This window comes from Trachypithecus francoisi, unplaced genomic scaffold (assembly GCF_009764315.1).
Source record: "Trachypithecus francoisi isolate TF-2019V2 unplaced genomic scaffold, Tfra_2.0 Lachesis_group15, whole genome shotgun sequence".
NCBI lineage: Eukaryota > Metazoa > Chordata > Mammalia > Primates > Cercopithecidae > Trachypithecus > Trachypithecus francoisi.
In genome coordinates, this window is record NW_022681460.1 from 103,982,762 (window position 1) to 104,002,919 (window position 20,158).

At 47.2% G+C, this 20,158-nt stretch overlaps 1 protein-coding gene across 7 annotated transcripts in view; it reads right to left on the minus strand.

Moving 5' to 3' along the window:
• Nucleotides 1-20,158, minus strand: part of CLEC16A (C-type lectin domain containing 16A) — a 237,525-nt gene that overhangs the window by 172,876 nt on the left and 44,491 nt on the right. For 6 of the 7 annotated variants that reach the window (XM_033235753.1, XM_033235751.1, XM_033235754.1 and 3 more), the window contains one exon: nt 5,642-5,873. In XM_033235753.1, coding sequence (XP_033091644.1) covers nt 5,642-5,873 — 232 coding nt within the window. The remainder of the gene's footprint in view (nt 1-5,641; nt 5,874-20,158) is intronic. The other variant, XM_033235752.1, reaches the window with a different exon arrangement.

Genomic DNA, 20,158 nt, shown 5'->3' on the forward strand with positions numbered 1-20,158 from the left:
TTTTGAGACAGAGTCTCGCTCTGTCACCCAGGCTGGACTACAGTGCATGATCTCGGCTCACTGCAAGCTCCGCCTCTCGGGTTCACGCCATTCTCCTGCCTCAGCCTCCCGAGTAGCTGGGACTACAGGCCCCCGCCACCTCGCCCGGCTAATTTTTTGTATTTTTTTAAATAAAGACAGGGTTTCACCATGTTGGCTACGATGGTCTCGATCTCCTGACCTGTTGATCCACCCACCTCAGCCTCCCAAAGTGCTGGGATTACAGGTGTGAGCCACTGTGCCCGGCCGAATGTACTTAACACTACTGAAATGTGCACTTAGAAATGATTCAGATGGTAAATTTTATGTTATATATATTTTACCATAAGTTTAAAAAAAGAAAAAAACAAGAGAGCAGGGAAGGCCACATCTTTCCACTTGTTGTCCAAGTAGTGCCTGTGTGGGGAGGCACTGGTGCGGGCCAGGAGAGTCCTGAGGGCCCTTAGCACCCAAGGACGTCCACTTCTGCCTCTCCATATGACAGCTCTGGCCAGATCCCCGATACTCTGACACATTCAGTTTTTAAATTACAGCAATAATTTATCAACTCGCCGAGGGTGATGTCCATTCGAATCTGATTAATATTTGGTAAATGAAGCGCTTTTCAGGGAAATGGCAGGCATGGCCTCCCAATAATCTTTGACTTCACAATTTCAAGGATTTTCTCAATCGCCCTCTGTGTTCCACATTCCAGCAATGACAGCAAGGACAGACTAAAAAAAGACGGCAAGAGGGAAACAAGAAGACCTTCAACGAAAGGCTAAGGGGAAAGATGCCTGGCTGGTTACCTAGGATATAAGGGACAGCCTGCATGTAATTGGCTGGCTTTTTAGCAATGACCGAGAGTATGTGTGCTAAGTGCTGTAAGTACTGGCCGCACCCCTTCCTTTGTTTTTTTATCTTCTTCTGCCCAGCAGGAGATTGACTTGAGAACGGTTTTCGGGAAGTTGCTCTTCAAAGGCTTTGTCCTAATTCACCTCCAATCCTCCTCCTTATCCCAGTTAAGCCCATCTGAAAAGCTGACAGCCCCACAACATCTCTCTACTGCAGCGCCTGGGCTTGCTGATGCTTCTTCTCCCTCTCTTCCCACCATTACACACACACGTATACACAAACACACTCACTCTCACACACATACTCACACCTGCACACTCAGTAAGCTCACTTACTAGCTGCAGAAATTAAGAGAGAAACGGGTCCCACAGAAACGTGCTCAGTGCCCAAGTGGAGTCCACGCAGCCACACTCAAATTGCTGTTCGAGCGCCTCACTCTGCCCTCCATCTTGGCCAGGGTTCGTAGAAAGCTCCTGTGTCACATGCTGAATGCTACGGTGTTGATGTTCTCACTTATGCCAATCTGAGGCCCAGGCATTAGGAAGCCCCGTCTACAGGTGGAGAAGTGCAGAGAGGGCAAGTCCTTGCCCAGAGGCACACAGCTGTTCAGGTGCAGAGCTGGGATTCAGATCTCAACTCCCCGATAGTCAGTCCCTGGCTTGCCCCAACCAAGACACTGCCAGGCCTGGTGTTGGCTCTAATTTTGAAAGAGGAGCTGGAAATGAGGCCAGGTTTCATCTCATTTCAGTAGAGACTTTCAAAAGAAAAACAAAAAAGGCAAAGATGGGTCTCTGAACTCCCAGGTACTCCCTCAAACCCAGCTAACCTGGCAGGTTCAAAGGCCTATCGTCTTTACTCCATGCCCTTGCTGGAATTCCAACAAATGAGGAAGCTCTGAAGGTCAGGCCAGGCAATTATTTTTTCCATAGGCAAAAAAACAGTAGTCCAGCCCTATTTTTAGATGAGGAGTTTGAAGGATTCAGTCCCTCGGATATGCTTACTAAGTTACTGCTCTAAGTAAATTCCAAAAGAGATAACTGTCCTTTCAGAGTCAAGGGCAAGCTAAAAAACAAGCACGTGCCCAGGATGTCTGTCTTCCTGGGCAGAGTGAACACTTCTTTGCCTACAGGGACGATGACATCCCTCTTCTTTTAGTATTTAATTTCTGCAAATTTAAGGGCCCTGTGATTTCTTGGTTGCAGAATGAGTCACCCATTACTTGGGACCTGAGGCAGAGCAAATTTCTCTGTAGACTGGGGAAGGGAGCGGATGGGTCAGGGGTGCACATTCATTTCACACAACTTCCTTGTCTGAGCTTAAATCTGGAGGAGGTGTGAATTCTGGGTGCTGCATTTGTAAAAAATAAAAAAAAATAAAAAACCATGCACACACACTAATGCCATATCCAAATCAGGTCATGGCAAAACTGTGCCTCATGACCACATGCCTTTTTTACTCCTGTATTTTCCCCCTGTTTTTTAAAGTCAAAATTTCACTACTAAAATGGAATTGGCAGGGTATGCAGAGGCAAAGTGTCAGCATCTCTTTCCTTAAGCGTCACCATGTCTATCTGTCGATAAGTGCATAGATCTAGGGACAATGAAAGGAGCTTCTAGAGAAAAAATAATGTGGAAAAGAGCCACATGTCTGTCTCAAAATAGGATGGCAGAAGATGGCCTTGAGAGAGAAGGTGAGTACCCAGAAATACAGCGTGACTTTCTAGGGGGAAATCTGCTGTTTCTGCTGGCCCAGCATCCATGCCCCTTACTTCTGATAAATGCATCTCATTTTTTACTGAGGGAGCCACTGTAGCGTAGATTTGTCATGCGGGCCTGGCCAATCGGTCCAGAATATCTCTGGGGGTGGCGGGTGGACCCAAGCCAGGCCCACAGTACCCACAAGCATTGGCCTCAGGACTTCAGTGGCAGCCCCTGGGAAGGAGAAGCCCCCCCTCCACTTGCTGGCCAAGCTGGCAGGATGTGACCGCACCTGGGCCCAGTCCTGTCCAAGTTTCCCAGGAATATGAACAATAGATACCCTCTTTGCTTAAGCCAGTCTTAGTTGGATTTCTAAATCTTGCAATCGCAAGTATCAATGTATCTTCACTTAAAAAAAAAAAAAAAGTCATCATGTGAATTGTATTTCCTATATTCAGAAATTTCCAGACAGGGACAACGAGGTCCAGAGCTTCAAGAGGCCATCCGAGACACACAATAAACCTAGATGCTGAGACATGACCAGAGTCAGATCTTGCATCTTCTAGGCACCGCCCAGCATCTACAGTGTTCTCTGGTATGCAGTGTGAATGAGAAAATGTGCCTGACACCCTTCCAACTCACAGGAATTAACAGCTGTGCAGTTTCATCCAAACACAGATACAGTCTAAGGAGAGAACACCCACTAATTGCACCTTCACATTTACAAATAATCAAGAGAGCAAATATGTAATTCAGAAAGCTCAGAATACAAGTGCTATTGCCTGGTAGGACTGGTCTATGAAAGTTGTATTTATTTATGGTGAGCTGAGTGACAAAATGACAGATCCATCATATTTTGAAATGACTAATGTGCTCAAGAAATCAGGAGGGCACCAAAATTGCAGAGGGGGTCATTGAGAGTCATGTGTGACTGAGCCCTGAAGCACCAACTGTCCAAGCAAAGCCTCTGGGGAGATTCCTGGGTCCTGTGTAGCATGATCTGGCTGAGTAACCACCTGGAAAACAGACTTTTGGAGGTGGTGGAAATTCATTCCCTTGTACCCTGCCCAGGGCAGCCAGGCACAGCTTCCAGGAGCCTCTACCCTAATTCAAGCAGTTCAAGCTGAAACAGCAGCCTGCAGAACTGGCCTGAAGTCCCTGTGTGCCAGTACTGGGCTGGCTGGCTGACTAATTTGATTGTGATTTTGGGGCCAAGCCTGCCTGATTCGTACCACTGTTAGTCACAACTGAGGCCTGGTTAGAGAGCATCCTTAAAAGGACTGGAATGAAAGAGGTAGCATCTTTCCAAAGCAAAACCGATGAGAACACAATGCACAAAATGACGTGAAGACGACCATTTATCCCCCAGTGTGGCAACAGAACAACTAACCTAGGGATTAGGCAGACATTTTTCTTCTGCATTAACAACAAAATAATCAGAATGACCCCAATAAACAAATTAGCATGGCTTACCTTGTGTTTGGCCCTCCCCTTCCCACCATAGTGATATTTACTGGTAAAGGCTTCCCAGGCCAAAAATGAATTCCTAAACCAAAATGCCTACTGCACACTTTAAACAGAAATAAGAGGAGGTTGGAGAGCTCAACCTTAAAAAGAGGTCTGGGTGGCATCCGAGAGCATTTTGGTTACACTTGTCGAAATGTGATCATGTTATTCACTGACAACTGCCAAGAAAGTCATGATGGGGCAAGCAAGGTGGTGGCGGGGGCATGCTTTGGCTGCAGAATCTCAGGCAACTCCCAAAAGCAAATGAGCTCCCAGTCACTGAATGAGCGGCTCTGTGTTACAGCTTCAGATGCCCTGGACTGGGAAGCTCATGCAGTCCTTGCTGACAGGGCTGCGGACAGACGGCTTCAGAGCAGCCACTCTGAGCCCAAGGCCCAGAAGGAGGGCTCACGGGAAGTGTTCCCCACACCCACAGAGACTGCAGCCAGGCTGCTGAGGAGATGCCAAGTTCATTCCAGAAGGCGTGGCCAGACCTTCCTGAGAAGAGCCCCAGCTCCACTTCTACCAAGTATCAAGCTCCCCGTCACTTCCCGTTGCCCCCAGACCCAGTGCCCAGGACCACAGGCAGAGACCCCAGCTGTGTGGCTGTGAGTCCGACCCATGACACAAGCAATAGGGCAGTTCCAGTTTCCTTAGTCCCAGAGTAAATGACCTCCAGTTCAAGAAGGTTTTAGCAGCTCAACAAGAGGGAGGTGAAAACCAGAATTCCCAATGAGGGCAAAAGGAGGAATGAATGATTTTGCTTACATACATACTACACATGAGTGCACCTTACTCTAAACAGATAGGACTTAAAAAATCTTAACGTAAGAATTGAAGGAGTTATATTTGATTTTTTAGTATATTAAAAATACTACTTTTTTTTTCTTTTTGGTAAAGACAGGGTCTCGTCACATTGGCAAGGCTGGTCTCAAGTTCCTGGGCTCAAGTGATCCTCCCACCTTGGCTTCCCAAAGTGCTGGGATTAAGGTGTGAGCCACTGCACTTGGCCTACAAGCATATCATTTCATTAAACACAAATCCTCTTTCTTCCCACAGTGCACAGAATGCAAATCATAACCCCTGGTTATTGGGAATAATTCAGCAACAAGGATAAAGATAATAATAATTCCATGCTGCTTCTACTGTCATAATAATGACGAATACTTCTGCAGCGTCGAATCCTTTGCAGCATTTAACATGGACCAGGCACTGTTTGGAGCACATTGCACATATTCACTCATTTAATTCTTGTATGAGCACTACAAAGTAGGTACTATTTGTTACCCTCCTTTAAGGTGGGGAAACCTGGCTCCAGATCACCCATCCCATGAGGGTGGGACTTGCCCTAGATCTGCATGTGACACACACCTACAGCAGCCTCCGAGTGGCAGGGCTGTATACAATGAGGTACGCCAGTGTGAGGAAGGAACCGAATCACTGGCTGGATACTGGGGGTAGCAGAAGTCAAGGCGGAGAGGGTACAGGTGGCAGCCTCGCTGGCGGGCTGGCTGGCGGCGCAGGAGCAGGCGCAGGCGCAGGGCGGCGTTCACAGGGACACTCACCTTCACTCTCCCCACTCGTCTTGATGCCTTTTGAACCACCCTCTGTACCTTTAGCCTTCTCGGCGTCTTCTTGGGCATCCTCGGCGGGCCCTTTCTCCTCCTCTTCTTCTTCCCCAACGTTTTTGTAGTTGGGTCTCTTTTGCACCCGCCTCTTGCCCTTGTGCTTGTTCATCTCAAGGGACCGCTCGAGTGTCTCGGTGGGTTTAATGAAGCACCGAATGCTGGGCTTGGCCTAGGAAAGTCCAACGAAGGCAATAGGTGAATTCGAACACTGGAATCCTGCTAGATGCTATCAAGTTGCCCAAAAGTTTCTGTCCTAAGAAACTCATCTCCAAAAGAAACCATGATATCATAAGATAGCTGCACTCGCATGTTTACTACGGGACCATCCACAATAGCAAAGACATGGAATCAGCCTAAGTGTCCACCAACAGAGGACTGGATAAAGAAAATGATGTGTATATACACAATGGCATAGTATTCAGCCCTAAAAAAGAAGGAAATCATGTCTTTTGCAGCAACACGGGGACGATTATCTTAAGTGAAATAACTCAGACACCTATTGCATATTCTCATAAGCAGGAGCTAAATAACATGTGCACATGGCAGCAGGGTGTGGGATGATGGACAACGAGACTGAGAAGGGTGGAGGAGTTGGAGGGGGTGGATGGTGGGAGGGTGTTTGGTGGGTCCAGTGCGCATTACTCCAGTGATGGATGCACTGAAGGTCCTCACTTCATCACAATGCAATACATCAATGTGGCAACACTGCCCTTTTACTCCATGAATACAGATAATAAAAACATCTTTTAATACAGAGAAATTAATCTCCAAAACAAATGCCACCTCCAGATCTATTATTTTGCCCATTATTAACATCATCATCAAACAATCAAAACAACAGTGCCAGCTACCATTTACTGTCTACTGCCCTAAGTCAGAAATGGTGCGCTTTACCAGCAGCAGCTCTACACTCCCCAAATGTCAGCTGTTTGTGCAAGGGAAACTTCTGATGAACACTTCTGTGGTACTTTCTTATGTGCCAGACGCTGTTCTCAGGCTCTGACTCTATGATCTCACTTGAACTTTACAGCAACTCCATGAGATATTACTGTGTCATCCTCATTTTACAGGTGAAGAAACTGAAGCACAGAGACAGAAAAGGATCTGACCAAGGTCACAAAGCCGGGAGGCAGCAGAGCCGGGATTCAAAACCATGTACCAGCCAGCCACACAAGCTGTGTCTCAGTTACAGCCCACTGATATTATTATTAATTTTAACCCAAATAAGTTCATTTTAAACAAAACTATCACTACAGGAAATGAAACATGAGTGTGCCTTGCTATTATATTAAACATAAATAACCAGAAAGAAAAAGCCAGGTGTAGTGGGTGTTATCAAATTCTGGCTCTCATTAGAAAAGGAGCCTAGTAAGTATCAGCAATAAGTCAAACATCAGCTCGCCCCAAAGGACGAAGTTCTTCCTTAAAAAAGTCAGAGATGGCTGGGTGTGGTGGCTCACGTCTCTAATCCCAGCACTTTGCGGGGCAGAAGCGGGAGGACTGCTTGAGGCCGGGAGGTCAAGGCTTCAGTGAGCAAGACTGTGCCACTACAATCCAGCTTGGATGACAGAATGAGGCCAGTGTCAACTGTGGTTCATGCTTCACATTGCTCTATCTCAGTCTTTTTAACAGGAATTATCAGTCCCATTTTTATCGTTGAGAAAATGGAGGCGCAGAAAGGTTAAATAACTTGCCCAATGTCACACAGCTACTGAGTTGGAGTCAGAATTTGAACTGGGGCTCCTTGGGGCTTGCCAATTCCAAAGTTCACACTCTTCCTAAAAGAACAGTGTTTCACCAGGAGCTCAAACTTAATTCCACATTTACTGCTCTTTAAAGAGGAAGGCCAGGCATGCTGGCTCACACCTGTAATTCCAGCAATTTGGGAGACCAAGCTGGGAGGATTTCAAGACCAGCCTGGGCAACATGGCAAAACCCCATCTCTACAAAAAATAGAAAAATTAGCTGGGCATGGTGGCATGCCCATGTAGTCCCAGCTACTTGAGAGGCTGAGGTAGGAGGATTGCTCGAGCCCAGGAGGCAGAGGTTGCAGTGAGTAAGATGGCGCCACTGCACTCTAGCCCAGGCGACAGAGTGAGACATTGCCTCAAAAAAGAAAAGAAAAGAAAAAAAAGAATATAGACATGCAAACAGACTAGAAAGGGGCAAAAGACAGAAGAAAATTGATTTATTTAGGGCAGGATTTTGATTGAAGTGTTTTTCTCTTACCACAGTCTGAATAATGTTCAGATATTATTTTGTCATTTAAAGAAAGTTTTAAAATAAACTTTTCCATTATCTTGATATAGATTATCCATCTGAATTTACCCCAAACGACCACCAATTATATAGGGGCCAGCGTACCTTGCCAATAAATGGAAATGGGCTCAAGGAACACAGATTAATTTCAATAATGCTCAAAACAAAACCTAATTGAAAGCTGAATTAGCATCCAAATACAAACATTAATTTTTATTTGCCCACTGTGGATTATTCAACCACAAAAAAAATGACAGATAAATTGCTACATGATTCTACTGTCCAGGAAACCCAGATAGCATATTACAGACGCCAATAACCAAGGGCCCCCAGATGGGAGCATTCTGAGAATGCACTGCTTGACAGACAGCATCCATCAGAGCCCACTTAGGAGGCTGGGTGATCGAATGCAGCCTAGTCGCCCTCTCATCTTCTCCTGAAGCATCTAACCCAGGAAGTTAGCTTCCTCCCATCACTGCCGACTCCTAGTGAATTTCAGAATTTCAGAGCCGGCCACACAGCAATCAAAGCTTTGAGAAACAGAAAAAAGAGACCAAGCGCAGGGCAAAACTAGGGGTAGTTTGAAATTATGAGCAGAAATTCACACGGACAGATGTAGAAACCCCTCCCTAAGCTCTGTGTGGACTCAGATGCACAGAACAAGTTGGCAGAACTGACGAAGTGAAACACAGTGCTCAGCGCCTGGGGCTGGCCAGAGTGGTCTGAACTCCAACCCAGCTGGCCCGTCCCAGGCCTCAGGTTCCTGTTCTAAAACATGGGGAGAGTAATTCCGACCCCCTAGAACCAAAGGAACCCATGGATATAAAGTTCCTTCAGAGGCCGGGCGTGGTAGCTCACGCCTGTAATCCCAGCACTTTGGCAGGCCCAGGCAGGCGGATCACCTCAGGTCAGGAGTGCAAGACCAGCCTGGCCAATGTAGTGAAAACCCGTCTCTACTAAAAATACAAAAAATTAGCCAGGTGTGGTGATGGGCACTTGTAGTCCCAGCTACTTGGGAGGCTGGGGCAGGAGAATTGATTGAACCTGGGAGGCGGAGGTTGAAGTAAACCAAGATCAAACCACTGCACTCCAGCCTGGGCACAACAGAGTGAGACCCCGTCTCAAAATAAATAAATAAATAAATAAATAATAAAGTTCCTTCAGAGAGTGCTGAAACGGTGAACATTCAACACAAAACATTACCTTATTTTCCCTGCCTACATCTAAAAAAAAGAAAGAAAGAAAAAAAAATCAGCTGCAAGAATGAATTTTAAAACTTTCCAAAGGGATCTGCTTTTCTCAGTGATCAGGTGTCTGGTGTGGGAGGGCATGCTTACTGGGGAAATTTCAAACCTTTATAACACGACCTTCCAGTCAACAACTGGAAATAACCTAAATGTCCATCGATAGGGGAGTTGTTAGGTAATTACGATCTGTTTGTCCAAAGGGTGGGAATCTAAGAAGACTGGGGCCTTTTTATTCCTAGGTAAACTGATGGAGACTCAGCACCAGGACGAAAAGGCAGGAACAGAGTACGCGGTAGGGTCCCTTACAGGTAAAGCTTTTCAAAGGCTACACATGATGGTATAAACACAACTTTTCCTGGAAAGATGCCTAAGAATGCATTGGCATCTTGGGGGAATAAAAAAAATGAGTGGCCCTGTGTATACACCCACACAAGCACACTTTTTTTTTTCAATACCTTTTGGTTTGAGATTTCTAATCATGTACATATATTAACTTTACTTTAAACACTCAGCTGGGTGTAGAGCTTATGTCTACAATCCCAGCAGTGGGAGGCTGAGATGGGAGGATCGCTTGAGCCCAGTAGTTCAAGACCAGCCAGGTCTACACAGTGAGACCCTGCCTCTAAACATATAAATATAAATATATATATAATAAAAATTCAGCAGGGGTCATTTGGACATGGACTATTTTTGCTCCCTTTTATTCTATATTTTAAAAACCTGTTTTGTTTTGTTTTTCTTTTTCTTAAAGCTAACACCAAAACATCACAGGCAGCATCCAGAGGCTGGTAGAATTTGGCTGGGAAGTGTGGGCAGAGATTTGTGACCATTTCTGCTGCTCCTGTCACCCTCCTTCTGGTTGCCAGCCTCCAAGGATGCTCCAATCAGAAGCCCCCAGGAGAAGGGTCCCTGTCACGTCTCTCACCACTGTGCTCTCAGCTCTACCCCACAGTGCCTGGACCAGAGGTGGACAGGCTGCTGCTCAGTAAGCTCATGGCTGTAGGAATGAATGTTTGTACCAGGCTGTACCCAAAGGGCAAGACAGAATGACGAAAAAAGGAGAAGGAGGAGAAGGGAGGGAAAGAAGGGGAAAAAAAGCCAAACATTCTCAGGAGCTAAACATAGCACAATCAAAGAGCAAGCTCACCCAAACTAACCAGAAGTGGAAAAGCCCACTTCAGAGTAATAAATCAGAAGGCGTTTGGGTTGATTTTCTCAAAAAGAAAGTACACAACACATGCCCCAGGGAAAAGTATTCTGCAAAGAAGGTCTACATTTCCCAAATGCCACAGGTTTAGGTTTCACCACGTGCTGAAGCTGGGCTGCAGGAGGAGCATGAAGGGAAGGAGTCTCCTTGCTGACTGCAGTGAAATACAAGGGAGCCTTGAGCTCTGCAGCTGGATATTTGGGCTGGCTTCGGGGGTCAGGGCCAGCTGACAGTCAGCAATGACATTTTAGAGGTGCCCTGGGGCCTAACTACTCCCTAAGTGCCTGCACCTGCCTACTGGTTAATGATGTCTTCCATCAGCCTTGAACCCCTTCACGTAAGGCTTTGGTCCTTGCTTTTTCAAACGTCAAATACTTTAGGAAAGGTGAATCCCCAGGGGTCAGTCTTTCAGGGAATGGAGGAATCTGAGTGCAGAAACTCTGCAAAAGGCAGCAACAGGTGTGGGAGGGAGGATGGAAACAACCAAAGACTGGGTGCCTGAGGGAAAGAGAGGAGACCCATGCCTGAGAAGACAGATGTCAAACAGAACATGTTCCACCAGGTGTGCGTACAGCAGCTTACAAAGACTTGGACACAGGCTGCACATGAAAAAGCAACTTGCAATCAACAATTAATGATTCAGTTTATGGTTAAAATAAAACTAAAACTATAGAGCTGAAACATACATGTATATCATGTATTCCTGGGTTGATAATTACATGAAAATACACAGAGAAAGGTCTGGAAGGATATACAAACTGGGAACAGTGGTTCCCTCTGAGGAAGATACTGAGGTTGGAGGAACTTTCACTTTCTGCTCTACCTACTTCTACATCATTCAGTTGTTTTATTACCGGCACTAGAAAATGTTATTACCAGCACAAGAAAATACTATCAACACTATTTAAGTGTAAAGAATATCTTTACAGAATGCATTAATGCCACTGAACTTAAGAATAGTTAAGAGAGTGAATTTTATGCTTACTTTACACAATTTTAAAAAAACGTTGAAAAGGCAAGTTTAGAAGTTAAGATGATGATTCTCTTGGGTGGGGTGGAGGTATGGGTTACAAACTGAGGAGGGGCTTTATGGGAAAACCAGAAATGCTTTCCATCTTGACTCAAATTATACATGAATATAATCATGTGTACAAAATCATCAAGCAGTACATCTAAGATTACTAAACTTCTATGTATTTTATTGTATTTATGTGATTCCTCAATTTAAAAAGTTTCCCAGGCTGAGTGCAGTGGCTCACGCCTGTAACCCCAAGATTTAGAGAGGCTAAGGCAGGAGGATCACTTGAGCCCAGAAGTTCAAGATGAGCCCAGGAAGCATGGTGAGACCTTGTCTCTACAAAAAATACAAAAATTAGCTGGGTATGGTGGTGCATGCCTGTAGTCCCAGCTACTCGGGAGGCTGAGGCAGGAAGATCACTTGAGCCCAAGAGGTTGAGGCTGCAGTGAGCTGTGGTCATGCTATTGCACTCCAGCCTGGGTGACACAGCAAGACCCTGTCTCAAAAACAAACAAACAAAAAACACCAACAAGTTTACCAAGAGGATTTTCAATGAAGTCGAATTGCTGTAATGCCGTAAATACAAGGTAGGAGAAAGTGAACAGGCAGGAGAGCTGGATTCACTGACCACTAATGATACGAGGGGAGCTCAGGTAAGATCATGAAGCCATAGGCTACACCTCTCAGAGCCCACAGTTCACCCCAGACAGGTGAATCCTGGTGAATTCCAGTGACTCCTGCATTTATTGCCACACGGCCTGTGCAGATGCTAGAAGAGAAGAGGTTCACACAAGAGTGATGGGGGCCGCAGAGGAAGGGAGGGAAAATGTGCCAGGGCTGGGAGGCAAGGGGGAGCTTAGGAGGGCTTGATAGAGAAGGAAATGAGTGATATGAGTCTTGGATGTCAACAGGAGTTCAGCAGCATGTTCAGGAAGAAGACAATAGTAGGAAAGCCAGCTCAGAGCCCAGGAGGAGCCAGCTCGCTAGGTGTGCCCAGAAGTCACTCGCCTTTTATTTCTGCTAAGGCCTAGGTCACCTGGGCCTGGTGCTTGGTGACAGTAGTGGCACCTTCGGACCCAAGATGCTCGGTCAGCTCCCCAGGCAGGGGCAGACACACAGCCGCTGGACTTTGCAGGAAGTCAGGGCAGTGGTCCCGGGCCAGCCAGTAGCCTCTCAGCCAGGCGCTGGCCCATGCTGCTCATAAAGGGGTTCTTCACGCTCACTGCCTCAGAAGAGATATCGGATGCCTTGACTCAGTGCCCTACAGATGCAACGTGTTGAGTGGGTTTCTCAACATCTACTCAGTGGTGCAGCAGGGAGGGGAGAAAGCAGTGGTTGGCGAGTGACCAGGAAAGGGGATGTAAGGGCACCAAGTAGCCTGCCCAGGGAAGAATCTTGGTTGAGCACGAAGGAAAGAAAGAGAGACCGGTGGCCAGAGGCATCAGGTAAGGGAAGGAGAGATCCCGGTGCCTGGGATTCTGTCTGGATCTGTTGGAGCTGTCATGGTAATCAGGCTAAGAAGACCCTTCCAGGCTCTCCCAGGCCGAGCCCACTCACTCTCCGAGGATGCTTTCTCAAACGGCTCTGCTAAACAATTTGAGAAGTAGGAGAAAGGTTTTCCCCTTAAGAAAGGAGGCAGGCCATGTTGACTAACAAAAAAGATGCCCAGGCAGACCTGGCTCCAAGTTTCAGACCCACTTTCTACTAGCCAAGCGACCCTGACCACAGGAGCCTCAGTTCCTCATCTGTAAAACAGAGACAAGAGTAGTTCCATATCACACGCCACCATGAGGGTAGTGTGGGATTCAACAGGCAAAATGCCTGGTGCAAGGGGGCACCAGAGAAATTTTCATTGCCCTTCAACCCCCTGGCAAATACATCATGAGGATGGAAGACAGGGCAGGGGAGGGGCTTTTAAGGAACAATCATGTTCTGTGCTTTAAACTGGACTCCCAAGCTCCTAGCAACTTACTGCTCGCTGGCCTTCTGGTTTGTTAGTGGTCTAGACTCAGCCTCCCCGACATGCTCCTGGGCCCCTGGCTAACCTTCCTCATCTCCAGCCTCAGCGGCCAGGACTAACAAGGTACGGAGCAAGGTACAAAATCAGGACGGGATTCAGAGGCCCAGGGTCCCACCCACCGCAGTTTGAGTCCTGGCTCCACTGCTTCCTACCTTCTCTTCTATGGGTCTCAGTTTCCACAGCCATCAATGGGCATCATATTAGCATCTCCCCAACAGTGCTTCTGAGAGGTGCCAAGAGATGGCACACTCTTGTTACTCTTTCCGGGTAATAACAGCCATCCCGAATACTCAGTGAGCACTTAAAATGTGTCCAGCATGGCTCTGAGCACTTTATACACATTGTCTTGCTTTATCCTACAAATAACCAAATGAGGCAAGGAACTACACAGGTGAGGACCTTGCCCAAGATCACCCACTAGTGAGAGGCAGAGGCAGGATTTGAACCCAGGAAGAATCTAGCTCCAGTGCCTAGGTGCACAACCTTCCTGCCACATGGCTCAAACACCATTCCCTTCCATATACATTTGCTGCACCTCCCAATGCTGGGCCAGCCTCCCGGGAGCACTGACGTTAAGACTATGCCATGCTGATGTCACACTAATCAGAGAAACAGGTGGTTCTTCGCAACAAAAGGGCAGTGGCACTTTATATATCACTTGACAGGTGGCCCTCTGACCTGACAATTACATGGTTGTCTATAATGTGACTCTTTTCACATTTTTTTTTTTTTTTTTTTTTTGAGACGGGGTCTTACTTTGTCACCCAGGCTGGAGTGCAGTGATGCGATCTCAGCTCACTGCAACCTCCGCCTCCTGGGTTTGAGTGATTCTCCAGCCTCAGTCTCCCACGTAGCTGGGACCACAGACACGTGCATCTTTCCACATTTTTATCTCACATACACAGACAAAAAGTCACAGGGGATCACACCCACTGTAACCAACAGCACTGTAGCACATGGCTTGGCCATTGGCTGAAAAAGGAAGCCGTGTGACAGCGCAGCAGAGTGAACCTGTTCTCATTCAGAAGGAGGTGATTGGCAAGCAAGCACCAGTTGGGTGATGTACCCCGGGGTGATGTATAGACACATGCCTTACTCGCCAATCCAGGAGCCGCGTGGAGCTGCAGAACCAAAGCACAAACGCGCATGAAGAATGCACAGCTGCAACATCAGTGAGGCGATTTGACAGCACTACCGAATGTAAAGGGGAAGATGAAAGCTATGGAGTGGGGAACATGCGGAGGTAGCAGGCCACTTCCATTAACAAGAAGAACATGGCATTCTTCTCCATGAATTACCAGTTATCAGGGGTGTTGCAGCTGCAGAAGCATAAAGCAAGGCATCTCTCAGGAATTGGAACACACTCACAGCACTCACAGGCCTCTCGCAGCCGCGTGCTCAGCACTTGACGCTGAGATGAGGAGCAGGTAACATCAAGACGGTGCTGCAATTTCTTCTTGGAAAGTGACCTCTGGCATGTCACTAAGTCTGTAGGGGGCCAGTCTCCTCTCCCTTGCCTTCTCCATCCCAGGTCATCTTCTCTGTCCCTTTCAATGCCAAGCAGTATGTCTGGCACTGTCTCTGGCATTCAATCACGAGGGAATGCTTGTGGGATGAATTAATTGCAAGATCCTCACGAGCACTGAACAGGCCTCTTCAACCACACAAAATGAGGCATCTCACACTCCCTTACTAAACAATGACATACCAAGCACTTATATGGTATTTCTTTGGAAACAGTATTTTACTATATTTTGGAAAAGATGAACTGTGAAATATTGGTTATTCTGTTACTTGAAACAGCCCAAAATGCCACACTACCCCGACATCTCATGCTAAACTGGAAAACATAATTGCAAGTGGTGATAAAAAGACATGGAATACAAACAGTGAGATTTGGGGCTGGTCACCTGCAATCCTAATCACTTAACCTCTGGGAACCTTGGTTTCCTCATGGGGAGCATGTGACAATAACACCACCTCGCTCTCTTTCATTATGAGCATGAAATGAGATGTTCAATGAGACAAACAAGTAGGCTTGCCTTCTTTTCTTTCTTTTTTAGACAGAGTCTCACTCTGTTGCCCAGGCTGGAGTGCAGTGGTGTGATCATGGCTCACTGCAATCTCTGCCTCCCAGGCTCGAGAGATCCTCCCACCTCAGCCTCCTGAGTAGTTGGGACCACAGGTACGCACCACCACACCTGGTTAATTTTTGTATTTTTTGTAGACACGGGGTCTTACCATGTTGTCTAGGTTGGCCTCAAGTGATCTGCCCACTCCAGCCTCCCAAAGTGCTGGGATCACAGGCATGAACCACCAAGCCTAGCCAGGTTCATCTCCTATAAAATGAAAACTGTCCCTCTCTTCTGCCAACCCAGGATGTTTCTTGAATACTGGCCTCTCTCCTGATCCCACATACACCTAACTCATTCCCACAGAGGTCTCTGACTCACCGTTTTTCATGTTTTGGCCATGTCCCCCCGTCCCACCCCTCAACTCTCAGCAGGCCTAGCTCCCTGACCTCAGTTCTCAATATTAGGCTCCCTCCTTAGGGGGGCTTCCCTCACCACACCTCCCAAAGCTGCTTCTATTTCCTTCCCATACCCAAATCTTAAATCTGTGAGGATGAGCTGGCTTACTGTCTATTCTCCACAAACAGACCATCATGAAAGGGACAGATGTCTTGTTCATTTATGGCACCCGCCTGCAACTTGTAGGGGCTCAACAATTACTCACGGCAGGGAGTGCACAAGGGTAAGTATGGCAGCCAGCCTCTGCTTCACAGATAGAGCACATTCTGCTCATGTCAGAAAATGACCCACCCAGAACTCAAGTGTCACCCAGCACAATATTATTTGAGTGAATAAAGCTGTTTAATGTTATCTTTTTCTCTTAATTTTTTAATGGATGCATTATAATTGTACATGGTTATGGGGTACAATTTGAAGTTTTAATACATGTGTATATCATGTAATGATCGTATCAGGGTACTTAGCACATCCATCACCTCATGTATTTATCATTTCTTTGTGGTGAGAACATTCAAAAACCTCTCTTTTAGCATGATCTCATTCATTTGTGGAATCTAAACAAAGTTGATCTCATAGAAGTAGAGAGGAGAATAGTGGTTACAGGAGACCGGGCAGGGAGGGGATGCAGGGATGCGGATGGGGAAGATGGGGAGAGGTTGGTCAACAGGTACAAAGTTCCAATTAGACAGGAGGAGTGAGATCTCGTGTCCTATTGCACAGAAGGGTGACTGTGGTTAACAGTAAAGTATTGTATTTTTTCTTATTTGCCCATGAAGCTGACAAATCTGTTCCCGTGCTTATCTGGAGGCTACCAGGAAGCTGTCCTGGGGCCAGGTAATAAGCAACCCAGCAAGTGGTCAGCAGGCAATCAGTTTCAGGCCAGCCAGGATCTCCTACTCAACTGGCCTCAGAACTCTCTAGGGAAACCCCTACTCACTAATCACCTCCAGGGATGAGAGCTGCACTGCCCTCAGGCATGAAAGGAATGACTCACACCACCACCCCACTGTTGTCAACTGTGCTGGAATGTCCAGAAAGGGCAGGGAACTCTGAGAGGAGAGCCAAATGCCCCCTTCTTGCTCACGTGCAGCCCCCAGGCTCCCATCAGGCAAAGCATTCCATAGCAAAACCAGTTTCAAGGACTCTGACACTGCCCAAGACTGGATGTCCACCGCTCATTAGAGATATGTGTTTGATTCCCGTACCGAGACTTCTCAGATCAAGACAATCAACGCTGACTGCAGGAACCATGCTAAACATGGGGACACAAAGACGAAGAGGTTCCAGTCTTCTTCCACAGCAACTCCTGAGTCCTGCAATGGCACACAGGCGCCATGTGCCTCGGACGCTTGTTCTCTCCCAACCTCATCTCCTACTTCCCATCCCCTTGCCACATTGCCCTTTGCTCTTCCTCCAACACACTAGGCACCATCTCACCGCAGGGCCTTTGAACTGGCTGTTCTTTTTTTTTTTTTGAGACGGAGTCTCGCTCTGTCGCCTAGGCTGGAGTACAGTGGTGCGATCTCGGCTCACTGCAAGCTCCGCCTCCCAGTTTCGTGCTGTTCTTTATGACCAAAATGCTCTTCCTCCAGATATCAACATGACTCACTCTGTTGCTTCCTTTGAGTCTGTGCTCCCACCTCACCTTCCCAACGAGGCCAACCCCAGTCACCCTACTGAGAACGGTAACACCCCAGTCTCTGAGCACTGCCCATGTCCATCCTCTGCTTCACTACTGTTTTCCCAGGGCTTCTCACATCTAATGTGCCCCGATGCCTATTATTCGCTTTATTGCTCCTCTGTCTCTCTGCATGAGACCCAAGTTCCTGGAAGTCAAGGTTTTTGCTTTGTTCACTGGGTATATATCTCCAGGGCCTAGAACAGTGCCTGGCACACAGCAGATACCCAATATTTATCTGTTGAATATCTGAATAAACAATACTGACCTGGCTTCACGTAACTCAAAGTCAGGTTAAAAATCTCCAATGTCCAAAGACGCTAGCTCAGTCATGAAAACTAACCATGCCACAGGGGACAGAGGCATACCTCATTTGTCTGTCCTCACCCTCAATTTTCTGATTTTAATTGAAACCCAGAAAAAGCCACCAATGGCCTGATGCAACCAGAAAAGGTCCCCATTCTACATGGAGCTGCCTCCAGCCCTGTGGCTGCCCCAAGCCCATTCTGTGTCACACTGCAGGACAGATACAGAAAAGCCAGCTAGGGTCTGAGTCACGAGGCTTCTTCCCCATCTGCCTCCTGCCCCCATCCCTGCCCACTATGCCCACTTCATTGTTACCAGTTGGCTTCTACAGGATGTAGCAATGAAGGCCGCTGCCCCTTCTCTGGCTAGCTGGCCCAAGGTCAAAACTCCTGGTCTTTGGTCACAGTCACCTGCAGCCCTGACTAAAGTCTGCTCCCTTTGCAAGTACTAAGGGACACTCTGAGACCCTCCTCAGTTGTCCAGCCCACCTTCTGCCCCAGGAAACACGGAGAGGCAACTGTTTCTCAGACAACAATACGCTCCTTAGTACTGGACCTCATGTTGCACTCTGGATTTTGATTCTATCAAATCCTTTTAAATGTGAACCAGAGCTGCCACATTCAATACTTTGGTGGGCAAGAATGGCACCTGGGAGCTGTAACTGCATTGAGGGATTAGGGGATAGACCTCAATGGCAAAGCCAAAAGGGAGAATATACACCAAGCTCTAATTCCCTTGTGGGAATGTTTGCAATGGGTCAATTAAGGCCCTTAATTTATAGAAGTCTATTTTTACCCTTTGATATTCACAATCAACCTTCTCCCAGAAGCCTATCAGCATTTTCAGGGAGAAGAATGTATATGCCTTGGAACCAGCACTGATTATCTGGGGGATCATGAGTACAGTCAGGGTCACTAAAAGACTCAGGAATTCTAACCCTGGTCGGAAGAGGTGCTATCCAGCCTGATGCATTCAGCACGTAGGAGGCTAACATCAGATACAAGTTTGAGTTATAAAGAAAGCCCTGCAGGGTGGGTGCAGTGGCTCACCCAGCACTTCGGGAGGCCGAGGCGGGCGGATCACGAGGTCAGGTGATCAAGACCATCCCGGCTAACACGGTGAAACCCCGTCTCTACTAAAAAATACAAAAAATTAGCCGGGCATGGTGGTGGGCGCCTGTAGTCCCAGCTACTGGGGAGCCTGAAGCAGGAGAATGGCGTGAGCCCGGGAGGCGGAGCTTGCAGTGAGCTAAGATCGTACCACTGCACTCCAGCCTGGGTGATAGCAAGACTCCGTCTCAAAAAAAAAAAAAAAAGAAAAAGAAAAAGAAAGCCCTGCAGCAGCTTTCTTAGGGAGCTAAGTCAATGATTAATGCTCTGAATCTGCAAACACACAACCCAGAGAAGCAAGGCTGCTACCTTCCTAGACACTGGCTCCACACACCATATCCTGGTAGAGTATCTGGCTGGGCCGAGAGTACTGCTACTAGAAGTGACAGGTGTCCAGAGAATCATCTGGAAACCATCCTAACTGCTAAACTGCTAACTACAGACAGACTGTCAATGTCCTTATTTGGGGGTAAGCAAGCCTATTCTGCCCCAGAATCCTTAGACCCTGACTTCACAACCAGCCAACCATATGAACCCACATTAGCAGTTAAGTATTTATACTTTCCAGCTGGGTGTGATGGCTCACGCCTGTAATCCCAGCACTTTGTGAGGCCGTGGTGGGCGAACTGCTTGAGCCCAGGAGTTCGAGACCAGCCTGGGTAACATGGCGAAACTCTGTCTCCACAGAAAAAAAAGAAAAAAAAAAAGCAAAAGTTATCTGGGCATGGTAGCACGTGCCTGTAATCCCAGCTACTCAGGAAGCTGAGGTGGGAGGATCATTTGACCTGGGGAGGCTGAGGCTGCAGTGAGCTGGGACCATACCACTGCTCTCCAGCCTGGGCGACAGAGCCAGACTCTGTCTCAAAAAAAAAAAAAAAACAACAGTATTTGCACTTTCCAGAAATTAAATCTGGGTCTGGCTGAATGGAGAGCACAGTATGCACACAGAGGGCTTCACCGACCATCACTCAATGGCAACGGCTATAACACTGGTGCTGTTTCATCATCACTGTTATTACTAACACTTCTCCCTCTGTGCCTTGGTATCTGCTCAAAAGCCACCTTCCTGAGGGGCGCAT